General features: G+C 43.5%; 1 protein-coding gene across 1 annotated transcript; it reads right to left on the bottom strand.

Moving 5' to 3' along the window:
* Positions 1–2,933: 2,933 nt before the first annotated feature.
* Dppa2 (developmental pluripotency associated 2) lies at positions 2,934–12,373 on the bottom strand. The gene is made up of 7 exons (XM_052739762.1): positions 12,267–12,373; positions 10,639–10,765; positions 9,457–9,605; positions 9,297–9,350; positions 7,285–7,543; positions 4,622–4,817; positions 2,934–3,371 (listed from the first exon to the last, which is right to left on the bottom strand). The coding sequence occupies exons 1-7, from the start codon at positions 12,297–12,299 to the stop codon at positions 3,287–3,289; spliced, it is 903 nt and encodes a 300-aa protein (XP_052595722.1). The 5' UTR covers positions 12,300–12,373; the 3' UTR covers positions 2,934–3,286.
* Positions 12,374–13,552: the final 1,179 nt, after the last annotated feature.

The raw sequence follows: 13,552 nt of genomic DNA, 5'->3' as shown, positions 1-13,552 counted from the left end.
AAAGAAAACTGAATCCAATCTTTACTTAGGTCAACTTGAGTTTTGTTTGCTTGCATTTTTAAGAGAAAGTCTCAATAAATAGTTCAGTCTGGCCTTTAACTCACGGTTATTATCCTGCCTCTGTTTCCCAAATGTTGGGACTGCAAGTGTGCATCACTAGACTAGCTGAAGGCACTTTTCTTTTTGAGATAGGGTCTCCCGTAGTCTAGACAGGCCTGGAATTTTGCTGTGTGGTCTACCTTGACTCCTGACCTCCTACCTCCACCTGCTGAGTGCAGGGATTACAGGCTTGTTCCTCCATGTCAAAGTTGAGGCAACTTTTGAAGCTAGGAAGTTAAGTAAGCATAGGAATCCATGTGTTTCAAAGACAATATTTAAATGGTGTCCTATTTAAAAGGTCAGGAAAAGCCAGATTATTGACATTCCAAGGAGAAAGATGGTGTTGGGAGTACTAACGATGTAGTTTAGCTGTTAGAGTGCTTGGCTATGGTACACAAAGCCATGGGTGGGATCTGTCACCACAGAAACTAGGTGCGATGACTCTCACCTGTAATCCTTGTACTCAGTACTCAGGAAGCGGAGGCAGGAGGATCAGAAGCAATTTATGAGATCCTGTCAGAGACATCCACACCCATGCTCTCAGGAGTATCTTATATTCTTTCTAATCGCTCTTTCTTTCTTAACCTTCATGCTTAAGCCCACATTAAATGATATTTAATAAACACCCAGCAAAAGAAGCTATTTACCCAATAGAGAGCATGCCTGAAATAGAATTATTTTGGGGTAGGGGGGCTTATTATCTGGGGGTAGGAGGTGAGGTGATCTCACTGTAGCCCAATCTAACTTCAAACTCACAGTAATCCTCCTGCCTCACCTCCCAAGTGCTAAAATTACAGGCATTAGCCATCATGCTCAGCTGGAAATAGAATTACCCTTTGAATAATCACTTGGAGAAAATAGTAGTTGAGGCAGGAAATAGCTGAGGGAACCAAGGACCATGTGGTTTAAGGCAAGAAAACTCTAATTTCTTAGATACATTATCAAAATTATCAGTAAAGGGATAATTGCACCCGTAGACTTCTTTTGTAGAATTCTCTATGGTACATGAATTACAGATATTAACAACCTGGTTGGACACCATGAAATACACCAGTATAATCACTGTCTTGATGAAATATACTATTGAAAAGACAAGTGATATTTCTAATGCATAGTTAAATTACAGTGAAAGGCCTGACAATCACGTCTCAAATAATAATCTCTGGAAACAGAGTTCACCATCTTTAACCATCGGGGAAACGCAAATTAGACGAAACTGAGATTCCAACTCATCCCAGTTGGAATGGCTCCCAGCCAGAAGAAAAAGGACAACAAATTCTAGAGGGTGGAGGGGAGAGGAGCCTTCATATTCTGCTGGTGGGAGGGTCGATCTGTGTGTGACACTATGGAAGTCAGCAGAGGTTCCTCAATCTAAAACCAGAACTACCATGACTCAAGTAGCCCACTTCTGAATACATACCTGAAGTACTTCATGTCAATAAACCAGAGACACTTGTCCGCCCCTGTTTACTGTCACATTTAATCACAGTAGCTGGGAGATGGAAACAGCCTAGAGGTGCAACAAATGAATGGATAGAGGAAATGAAGTACACATACACACAGTGAAATGTTATCCTTATTAAAAAAAAAAAAAAAAATGGGGCCTGTGAGATGGTTCAGTGAATAAAAGCACGTTCTGCCCAAAAAGTGACACTCTAAATGTGATCTCCAGTTCTCATGTGGTGCAAGGAGGAAAGTGACTCCCAGAAGTTGTCCCTTTTACCTTCACACACACATTCACACACACACACACTCACGTGTAAGCATCTTAGACAAGGTGGGAGGTTCCGGATTGCCAACACACTGCTGGGTACAATTGTTCAGAAAGGGGTGTGTGTGCATAATACATGCAGGTGAGGGTCCTAGCCTGACAAGTGCAGTATTAAAAGAGGCGTATAACCCAAACTAAGCGTTGTCTCATGTTACTAAACTATTCCCTGTGTCTGTCTGTCTCAAGGGGGGTAGAGAGATGGCTCAGCAGTTAATTATAAGAACACTTGCTGCTCGTCCAGAGGACCCAAGTTTGGCTCCCTACCCCACATTAAGCACCTCCCTAAAACAAAACTTCAGGGGCTCCAACACTTTCTGGCCTCCATGGTGCCTGCACATACATGTAGACAAGCATACACCTAATAACATAGATATTGAAAAGGAGTGAAAATTTTATCATAAACCCCATGACTTTGCATGCTGTCTTTTGCTTAAGGTGCCCGAGTGACTGCTGGGGGATTGGCTCCAGAAGAGCCCCATACACTTTCACTGATACTTAAGATCGAGATGCTCAAGTCTTCTAAACAAAACGGGGAAGTATTTGTGTACACCAACCACATTCTTCAGTATTTACCCCTCTCCTTTTCTCCCCTTCTTTTTTTTTTTTTTTTTGGTTTTTCAAGACAGGGTTTCTCTGTGTAGCTTTGCACCTTTCCTGGAACTCTCTTGGTAGCCCAGGCTGGCCTCGAACTCACAGAGATCCGCCTGCCTCTGCCTCCTGAGTGCTGGGATTAAAGGCGTGCGCCACCACCGCCCGGCTCCCCTTCTTTTAAGACAGGATTTCATGTAACTCTGGGTGACCTGGAACTCCAAGATCTACCTGCCTCTCCCTCCCATGTGCTAGGATTACAGGCATGTATCATGCCTGGTTCTGTATCCTCACTTTTATTGTGTGTGGTGCTTAGCACAATGTAATGCTGTATAAGTAGACAATGAACTGGATTGTTCAGGGAATACTAAGGAAAAATGTGTACACACCTTTAATACAGATTAGAACCCAGAAATTTTATGTCAGTACAGATGGCCAGTGGTGTAGTTCAGAACAGACTAGCAGGTTTAAATTATGCTGTTTCTTATATAAAAAACAAACAAACAAAACAAAACAAAAACACCTATTTTTCATTTTAACCACTCCTTGGTTTCTAGACCTTCACTATGAGGAAATTCTTTGCTGTTCTCTGAAGTTCAGTTAGGCGCTTTCTGTAAATGATGAGACTGAGTTGCTTGAAGACTGGGGATTTTATTTTGCTATAAGACATCTTTCCACTCAAATTGTTCTCTGAACCCTATGAACAAGATAGGATTGAGCAAGTCCAACCCATGAATGGATGTCCAGTTTCTGCAGAGATGGATGTCCAGTTTCTTAGCCATTGCAGGGTTCTTCCATTCACCTCAGAGCAGAAACCTTGACATCGGTCTAAGTTGGCAAATTTGGAGATAGCTTTTTGTGTTTCTTTGCAGAACGTTTCTTGCTTTCAAAATTTCTCAACATCTTCCTATTGCTGTAAGAGAAATATGTTCGAAGGTGGTCAAAAGTTGCTAGGGGGAAGATCCAAGATTTTTCCCTTAAACAAAGATAAAAGCTGGGTGTGGTGGCACACAACTTTAATCCCTGCACCAGGGAGGGAGGCGGAGGCAGGCGAATGGATTGTAACTGAGTTTGAAGCCAGCCTGGGACCTTGTCTCAAAACCAAAACAAACTGAACAAATACAGTAAGGAATCCATTCTATTTCAGGAGCCCCTGGATGGTTTTCCTGGCTCCTGGGAGTGATGAGTGAAGAGCTTTATACAGTCAAGTTTACCTGCACTCTCAGGGTTCACATTTGTTTTGTACTCATGGATAGATTTTGAGTTCTAGAGTCTAAGCAGGGCTAGCATCTATCTCTGCAGGAAAAGCTGCCTGCTGGGGATTCTGAGAACCTGATTTCGATCACTTCTGCCATAACACTTGTGCTGTGGCATGCCTGTGTAACCCGATCCCAAACAAAATAAATGGAACTAAAACCAAAAGCAGTATTTGTAAGACCAATCAATATACACTTTCTTTGAGTCTTTGTAGCCATCAAGAAAGCCTCTCTACCAACCAGGACAACAGGGTATCCTTGCTCACCCCCTGAGTTTCCCACAGCTACTCCAATCATAACTTCTTTACTCACTTCTCTTTCAGCCCGGATTTTTCTCACTAATTTTTGTACCTCTAAGAAATAGACACCTAGTAGGCACTAATGTTCATGCAGGGTCTCATATAGGCTGGCCTCTATGGCCGTACCTCTGGTTTTATGCTGTGCTGGGAATTGAACCCAACCCAGGGTCTTATTTATGCCAGGCAAGCATTGTGTCCACTGAGTTACATTCCCAGCCACTTATTCTAGTTTTTGGACTAGTTGCCTAAATTTAAAGTGAAGCTAAGGTCCCCGCTTGTCAGGCATGTTGCTATCCCTATTTTCTTTTTCATTTTTTGGTTTTTTTCAAGACAGGGTTTCTCTGTGTAGCTTTGTGCCTTTCCTGGATCTTGCTCGGTAGCCCAGGCTGGCCTCGAACTCAGAGATCCACCTGGCTCTGCCTCCCGAGTGCTGGGATTAAAGGCGTGCGCCACCACCGCCCAGCGTGTATCCCTATTTTCACCCGATTTATATGGCAAAACAAGAAAATAGGGTGTTTGCTTTCTGGTTTCTTTTCGGTTATTCAGAAATTCATCTAAATGTCTTGTTTTTTCTGTTCCCTATGCCTAGAGAGACACTTGGGGGTTACCTGTGGACGCATTCAGGGCACAGCAGGTTGTCTTCCACTCCTGGGGTTGGGAAAACACAGGCTGGTAATAGGAAGAGACACATCATCCTCTGGGGAGTGTCTGGAACCCAGGCATGACCGGCGTGCATCTGCAGGTACACCCAGCCTGCCTTATCTGCAGGGAGCATTCTGCCGTGGACAACACACCACCTGTATCCTGAGAAGTAGGAAGCAAGTAGAGGAGACGGAAAGTCAAGACAACGCTCCATGATCTCTCAGAAACTACTCTTGAATTCGCTATCTTATGGTCTGCTAAAAATCAAATGCCTTATGATAGCTTATAAACTGTCAAAACTCTCACATCACGTGCACAGGGAAATTTAAGTATTGGAAAAGAAAAGGAAATTGAGTGAGATGCATAGAAAACAGGCCAGATGACAGTTTCTAACCACAAATTATGTAGTCCAAAGGAATCTTAGTTACTTTGAAGAATGCTTGCTTTGTGCTCAAGATTTTGCTAAATGGTTCACATATTAATACATGTATTATTGATACTTGTATTCTACTTCCCTTTCTTTCCAACACTAGAGATTAAATCCAGGACCTCAAGCACACTAGGCAACATTTCTACCACTATGCCAAGCCTCCCAAACCCTTGCTTTTCCTACAGGGGAGATAGCAAGTACTTATTACTAAATACCATTTTTTCCCCAATAAACTGACCCAGGTATTCTCACACAGCCCACTTATCTATAACAACTACATTGTATTGATCTGACTTAAGGAGCCATGACTGGTAAATCAGGGGGAAAAATTCCATACACAAATTTGCCTCAATGCATACATACATACATGCTTTGGAATAAATGTAACCAAAAGTGGAAGACCTATAAAAAGACTTTTAAAAAGCCTGAAAGAAATTGGAGAAGACTCCCATCATGGCCCTAGACTGGGAAAAAGAATTGTAAAACTGGCTCTTACCAAAAACAAACTAGAGATTCAATATACTTTCCAAATTTTTCAATGTCGTTCTTCACAGAAAGAGGGGGAAAAAATTCTAAAACTCACATGGGAGCACAAAAGGACCTGGAGACCCAATACAATCCTGAACAGCAACAAATAATGCAGAAACATCTGATTAAGATAGGCTACAGAGCCAAATTAACTAAGGTGGCCTGGTCCTGGCACATACTAATGGAAGAGAAGACCCCAACATAATAAACCCAGGAAGCTATAGCCACCAGATTTTGACATAGATGCCACAAATACGCATTGGAAAAAAGCCTCTTTGCGAATGGTTCCTGAAAAATCAGATAGCCACATGAAGATCTGCCTTTCTGTACAAAAATCAACTCTAAAATGGATGGAAGACATTAACACAAGACCTGACTGTTAAGAAAACGAAAAGACTTTAGGAAACAGGCATAGGGAAGAACTTTCAGAATAAGACTCTACCAACTTGGAAAAATACCAGTAATTAATAAATAGGATCTCATGAAATTACATTTCATATAACAAGGAAACAAAGACTGAAAAGACAGCCCATAAAACGGGAGAAAATCTTTGCTACACAGATGTGTGTGTGTGTGTGTGTGTGTGTGTGTGTGTGTGTGTATACACATGTATAACAAAATATCTAGAATACTTAGTATTCACTTTAACCACCCACCTTTCTTTTCAACAAGGTCTCCCTATGTAGCCTTCATTGGCCTGGAACTCACTAGAGACTGGCCTCAAGTTCATAGACAGGTCAGCCTGCCTTTGCCTCCCACGTGCTGGGATTACATACAGATGCACACCACAAAGCCAAGTTTTCCGTGGTGATGGGGATGTAATTCAAGGCTTTAAACACACCAGGCACTCAACTGATTGAGCTGCATTCTCAATCCCTACGAATACCTTCAGTAGGAAAGGACGATATACTTTATTCAGGCTGATAACATATTATTAAATTTCCCTCTCAACATGGGAATCCCCATATTTAGCAATGAGACAGTGTCAAAATTAGTCCAAGTAAGATTTTGCTATTCATCAAGAAGAAAAGATAAGCCGGGCGGCGGCGGCACACACCTTTAATCCCAGCACTCGGGAGGCAGAGCCAGTTGGATCTGTGAGTTCGAGGCCAGCCTGGTCTACAAAGTGAGATCCAGGACAGGCACCAAAACTACACAGAAAAAGAAGAAAAAAAAAAAAAAGGAAAAAATGAAGTCCTATGTGAATCAATTTTAATAATTCATGGCAGTCATTCTCAACCTATGGGTCATGACCCCTTTGGCAAACCTCTATATCCAAACATTCCGAAAAGTAGCAGAATTATAGTTATGAGGTAACAATGAAAATAATTTTATGGTTAGGAGTCACCACAACATGAGGAACTGTATTATTAAAGGGTCAAAGCGTTAGGAACGTTGAGCACCAGTGATCTAGTTTGGCTTCATTTTGAGATGTAGCCTTTGATTACCCAGGTTGGTCTTGAACTCACCATAAAGTGAAGAGAGATCTTGAACGACTGACCCACCAGCCTCCACCTCCCAAGTGCTGGGAACACACATATGCACCACCCTACCTGGTTAGTCTCTAGACGTCATTATAACCCCGGATACTTTCTAGTCCTTCTGTCCCATGCTGATGTTAACTAAGCAGGCTTCTAAAGAGTAGTACTCACACCTTGCTGATGGTCTTACCAGTGGCTGGTGGCAGAAAGGCCTTGACATTAGAGGGAAGAGGTTGTCGGTTCACATTTCTAGGCTGGGTAGCTCTCATAGCAATCCTTCCCCAGGTTGCGAATACCGACTCCCTTTCTGAAGTTAGCACTTCAACTATACTGGTCTCCTCACCGCCGCTACTCTTGAGATTTTCAGGCTTGGATCCTTTGGTGACAATAGTCTTGGGTTTCCTGGGAAGTGGCTTCAGTCTGGCTTCAAGAGACGTGTCAGGAATGTGCTGAAAATGAAATTCACCAGTATTCAAAACAGCTCTTGCAGAAAGGACTTGTTAGGCCAATTTCACACTGGCTTGAGCCACACAATGAAAATTTCAAACCGCTACTCTCTATAGCGTTCATTCAGCAGGCAGAAAACTCTGATAGTTCAAAGCTCAGATCCGGCTGGAGAAATGGCTAGTGCAGAAGATCAGGGAGATCACGGGCCTGGAGGTAGCATTCCAGCAAACTGCTAATAAACATTTGTTTCCCCACAAATGCCTATAACCACAGATCCTAGGGGGATGAGACAGGATTGTTGGTGCTAGTTAGCTTTCGGAATAGCAGAGAAAGCTTGAGCACCAGATGCAGGGAGAGACACACTGCCCGCTTCAATAGAGTAGCACATGGATAGGACACCAAATGCCTTCTTCTGGTCTCCATGTGCACAGGTACATGGATCTGCCCACAGGGGTAAAACACAAAAACGGAGATACAAGTAAGATCATAACCTCAAAGCCAGGCTCGACTACATGTTAAGATAGCAAGGTCTAGGCACTTAGTTGTGGGATCTGTTGAAGGTGCTTTGTGTTTTGTCTATTTATTGAAACAGGATCTCTGTGGAACGGTCCTGGCTGTCTTGAAACTAGCTCTAGGCCAGGCTGGCCTCGGGAACTCAGAGATCTTCCAGCTGCTGCCTCCCTAGTGCTGAGATGAGAGGTGTGTGCCACCACACCCGGCTGGTGGTTCGTTTGTTTTTGTTTTCAGTCTCACTCTGTAGCCCAGGCTGGCCTTGAACTTGACGTCCGCCTTCCTGTCTCAGTCTTCCAAATGATAGGATTACAGTTGCTGCCCATTCAGCTCTTTCCGGTTTGAGGCAACAACAAAATGATCTTCTCGGCCTAGAATCTACTATGTGGCCAAGATAGACAGTCCCTCTTGTCCCCAACCTCCCCAGTTCTGGGTTCCTAGCTTTGTCATGCCCAACTGTAGCACCCAGTTACATAAACAAAAACCATGGTAAGATGAGAAGTTGTGTAGCTTGAGCGCTTCTAAACAACCCTACTTGACTATATTCAAATCAATAAATAGTGTGGAACCTAGTGGTGCAAGCCTATCTTCCCAACTATTTGTACCTGTAATCCTGGCAGTTGGGAGGTTTGAAGTATCAGGATTCTGAGCTCTATAATCTCCTTAAGTTACACAGGGAGTTGTAGGGCAGTCTAAGACACTTGGAGATCTTATCAAGACAAACTATTAGATGTAGTGGCACACATCCTTAACTTCAGCATGAAGGAGGCAGAGGCAGATGGATCTCTGAGTTCCAGGCTGCCCAGGTAGCTACACAGTGAGACCTTGTCTCAAAAAACAAACAAAACCGCGCTGGGCTGGGCAGTGGTGGTGGTGGTGGTGGCGGCGGCGGCGGCGGCGGCGGCGGCGGCGGCGGGGCGCACGCCTTTAATCCCAGCACTTGGAAGGCAGAGGCAGGCGGATCTCTGTGAGTTCGAGGCCAGCCTGGGCTACCAAGTGAGTCCCAGGAAAGGTGCAAAGCTACACAGAGAAACCCTGTCTCGAAAAAACAAAAACAAACAAACAAACAAAAAAACCACTCACGCAACCAAATACGTAGTGAAAAATGGAAGGTTGAGTTCAACCACACATTTGGTCCCTTAAATGTCAGTAACCATGCCTTAGAAGAGAAAGGTTACATATAGAAGTTTTAGTGAGCCCACAGGGAGAGCCCACCTTCACTCCATCACCATATCCATTACTCACGCATTGCTGTTTGGAATACGAATTCTTCTGGAGTCTCTTGTAAACGTCAATTTTCTAAGGAAATGAAGAGAAAATAGTTAAAAACCCGACCGGACTCTACACTACCGGACTCTACACACTTAGTCCAAAGAGCACAGAATCCCAGCGTGAGGGCACCAACCTTTCCATCTGTACTCAAGTTGTGATAGCGACACCATTCCCGAAGAGTGTTCCGGGACACATCATTAATGGGGGGCAGCACAGCTGGCAGATGGGGCACTCGTAGGGATGCTGGAGGCTTGCTAGCCTCAAAAGTTGGCACAGGGGGAACTTAGAAGAGAAGAGACAAAGCAATAACAAATACCAGGTGATTGCTCACAGACCAGTTTGCACATAAACCTTTTTCTTTCCCTCCTGTTAAAATGAGGGAAAAAATGAGGAATTCACTTGACCAAGATCACACACCCCTTAAAACAGGGGACCCGGGACAGCAACCCACCTTAACATTCTAACTTCTATGCTTTCTTTTCTTAAGATTTTGTCTTATTATGTTTGTGTATGTGCCAATGTGCATTCTAGACAACTGAGCTATTTCTGTTTTGTTTTGTTCTTTTCTTTTCTTTTTTTGATACAGGGTTTCCTCTGTGTAGCTTTGTGCCTTTCCTGGAACTCACTCTGTAGCCCAGGCTGGCCTCGAACTCACAGAGATACACCTGCTGCTGCCTCCCGAGTGCTGGGATTAAAGGCGTGCACCACTGCCACCACCACTTGTTTTGTTTTTTTCCAAGACAGGGTTTCTCTGTGTAACAAGGCTGTCCTCAAACTCTTTGTAGACCACCTTGGTCTACAAACTCGGAGGTCTCTCGGCCTGCCTCTGCCTCGCATGGGCTGGGATTAAAGGTGTGTTTCACCACTGCCCAACACCTATTTTCCTATCTTAAACAAGACAGCGCATATGGGGCTTAGCAACTGAGCTAGGTGAAAATTTCTCCCGGGGAATTACAGTGAGGTTGAAGAAGACTGCCTGGCCTGGTAATGCAGGCCTTTAAACTTTTAGTCCCAGTACCAGAGAGACAGAAAGGGGGGATTTTTTTCTGTTGAGTTTGAGGCAAGCCTCATCTACATAGAAAGCTCTAGGACAGCCAAGGCAGCACAGTGAAAAACTAAGTCAAATAAAACTAAATCTACTTTTCTTGGCTTTCCAGAGGCTTACTGAGAAATCTACCTCACGTCTACATTGTTTTCCCCAGGATTCTTTTTTTTTTTTTTTTTTTTTTTGGTTTTTCGAGCCTCCCGAGTGCTGGGATTAAAGGCGTGCACCACCGCTGCCCGACTTCCCCAGGATTCTTCCACTTGACAATACCTGGTGGCTGGAGGCCAATGGGTGAAGAAATAGTTGATTCGGTAGACACTTCGATGATGGGCTCCTCTGTCACTGGGACCAGCGTTAAAATAACATTTTCTTCATCAATTTCTTCCTTACAGAAGCTCTGCAAAGAGAAGCAGTGAGAGTCCACATACTCACAAGGCAAGCTTAATGAAGTCATCATTTACCGTCTGTGTTTGGGTGTGAGGAAAGCAAGATGCCCAGAAGTTGGAGGAGTCTGACCACTGTGGGAGGACTTTCTGTACCAGGGTAAGTTATCGAGTTGTCCTCTTTTGCAAGTGATATATACCTAGTCTCAGAAAAGAAATGAATTAAGGCCGGGCGGTGGTGGCGCACGCCTTTAATCCCAGCACTCGGGAGGCAGAGCCAGGCGGATCTCTGTGAGTTCCAGGCCAGCCTGGTTGACAAAGCGAGTTCCAGGAAAGGCGCAAAACTACACAGAGAAACCCTGTCTGGAAAAACCAAAGAAAGAAAGAAAGAAAGAAAGAAAGGAAGGAAGGAAAGAAGGAAGGAATGGATTAAGACTATGGGGTAGTGACATCTCCTTGAGGAAGTTCTTGAACATTCTACAGACTGCGCCACACCCCTCCCCTTCAGGAGAAATCTCTTCACCACCTTTACTTCCAAACTTTAATTACTGATTTTTTTTTTTTACATTTGTATAGCATCTTTTCAAGGTACTCCAGACACAGATTTACTTTTGCTACCTAAAAAACAAACAACACCCCCTTTACTTAAAAATTTGAATCAGTGATTTTTTTTTTTACATTTGTATAGCATCTTTTCAAAGTACTCCAGACACAGATTTACTTTTGCTACCTAAAAAAAAACAACACCCCTTTACTTCCAAACTTAAATTACTGATTATAATAATTACTATTATTTTACATTTGTATAGCACCTTTTCAAAGTACTCCAGACACAGATTCACTTTTGTTACCTAAAAAACAAACAAACAAACAAAAAACAGGCGATGGTGGCACATACCTTTAATCCCAGCACTTGGGAGGCAGAAACAGGCAGATCTCTAAGTATGAGGCTAGCCTGGTCTACATAGAGTTCCAAAACAGCCTGAGCTACACATCAACAAAACAAAATACATCCCCCCACTCTGGGGATGAGGTCTAAAACCGGTAGTGAGTTGGCCTGGCCAGTTCTGTCTTGTAGCTTGATACAGTGGCCCCTATCTGGCCCAGGATCACTGAAGTCTACATGCACCTGGCATTAGAGGTACTGGGAACTGGTTACTTCTCATTAGAAAAAAAAAATGGCTACTTAAATATATAAATGTTTTTAAATGTATAAGTTGTCAAAAAATTTCACTTAATTTTAGTTCACTCTTCCTAGAGATTTTTAATTAGCTACAACGTTCCTTGTCTAAGACAAATTTACAGGTTACTATTTCATCTAGGCAACAGTTTCATTTTGCTCCCAGGAGATACATAGTGTCAAACATGTGGAAAGAAAGTAACAAGCAAAGAGGATTCCAAGATGGAGGCTTTGAACCCGAATTGATTCCTCCAAGTTGGAAACAAAAGTGAGACCTCGAAAGACAGCAAAAAGAACTCCCGGAGAAAATAAATTCTCTTAGAAAGAAAGGTTACCTCGTTATAAACATCCTGGCTGCATTGAGCCATTTCCACGCAGGCTTCAGGGAAGACAAAAGCTGCAAACGTAAGGATGTCTGCAGCTCACTACTGCTAACCTGAGCGTTCTTTTACAGGTAAATGCCGCCTCCTACTTCCTGTCGTCCAAATAGGCTTTCCCCTCCTCCGCTCTCCACCCCTTTCTGTCTTTCACAGTGACTTTATCAGCTCCACTGATCTCAGGAGATAACTGATGGTACACAGCGGAATTATTAAGTCAATCAAAAGCCCACATCACTCCCCTTTTTAAAAATCTGGGCCTTTGAGCTACTCAGGGTGTCAAATGTCTGTAATCCCAGTTCTCTGGATGCAGAAACAGGAGGAGGATCATAACAACCCCAACTTTGTCTGGACTACATAACAAGAGCCTCCCTAAGGGTAGTGCATGCTAGTTATCCCAGAGCTGGAGAGCCTGAGCCAGGAAAACGTTCAGTTCCGCTCAGCCTCTGTGAAACCCTCTGTCTTTAAAGGAAGGAAGGGGGCTGGAGAGATGGCTCAGTGGTTAAGAGCACTGACTATTCTTTCAGAGGACCCAGGTTCCTAGCACTCACATGGCAGCTCATAACTGCCTGTACCTCCAGATTCAGGGGATCCAACACCTTCACACAGACAAAACATGAGTGTGCATAAAATAAAAATGAATAAATTATTTTTAAAAGGAAGGTAGAAAGAAACAAAACAAAACAAAAAAAGACAGCCCTCCCCCCAAAAAAATATTTAATTTGTTAAGGGGTTGTCTGAAAATCTAAATTATGAAGCCCTTCCTATCTCCTGAATCACTCCGTTGAGGGTGTGCCCCAGGAATCTGTGTTTCCGTGAACCCCTCAGGTGCTTCTTCTACAGTCAGGTAGCACTGCCCAAATCAAGCTTTGCTAGAAATAGCTTTGGAGACAGGTCCACAAGAGCTGACACTCCTTGCCCCTCCCCTGTGGGATAGAATCTACATAACATCCAGAGAGTTGGGGACAGGCAAGGACTCCTCCTTCCCATGTGGGTGCCATAGCTGCTTTGAATGATTAAGGTGACCTAGTGGCCTGAGGTGGGTAGCATTGCTGTTGTCTTTATTTTGTCACTTTGCCTCAACCTCCCAAATACAGTGATGACAGGTGACATCATGCCCTATTTACATACTAGAGTTCTCTCTCTCCCTCTGCCCCTTGAAATTTTCTTCATTTCTTTTATTAAGAATTAAACCAGGCTTCTTGGACTGAAGATACGGTTCAATGGTAAGAGCACTGATTGAT

This window comes from Peromyscus californicus, unplaced genomic scaffold (genome assembly GCF_007827085.1).
Source record: "Peromyscus californicus insignis strain IS unplaced genomic scaffold, ASM782708v3 Scaffold_16__1_contigs__length_79575227, whole genome shotgun sequence".
Lineage (NCBI taxonomy): Eukaryota > Metazoa > Chordata > Mammalia > Rodentia > Cricetidae > Peromyscus > Peromyscus californicus.
The sequence above is the reverse complement of the archived record's forward strand: the minus strand, read 5'-3'. Positions and strand labels throughout refer to the sequence as shown.

Excerpts from the sequence above, each read along its gene's own strand:
- Dppa2 (XM_052739762.1), bottom strand. The coding sequence starts at position 12,299 with ATGGCTCAATGCAGCCAGGATGTTTATAACGAG. Across the intron at positions 10,766-12,266 it reads GCCAGGATGTTTATAACGAG|AGCTTCTGTAAGGAAGAAAT; the intron begins GTAACCTTTCTT and ends TTCTCTTTGCAG. Across the intron at positions 9,351-9,456 it reads ACTTGAGTACAGATGGAAAG|AAAATTGACGTTTACAAGAG; the intron begins GTTGGTGCCCTC and ends TCATTTCCTTAG.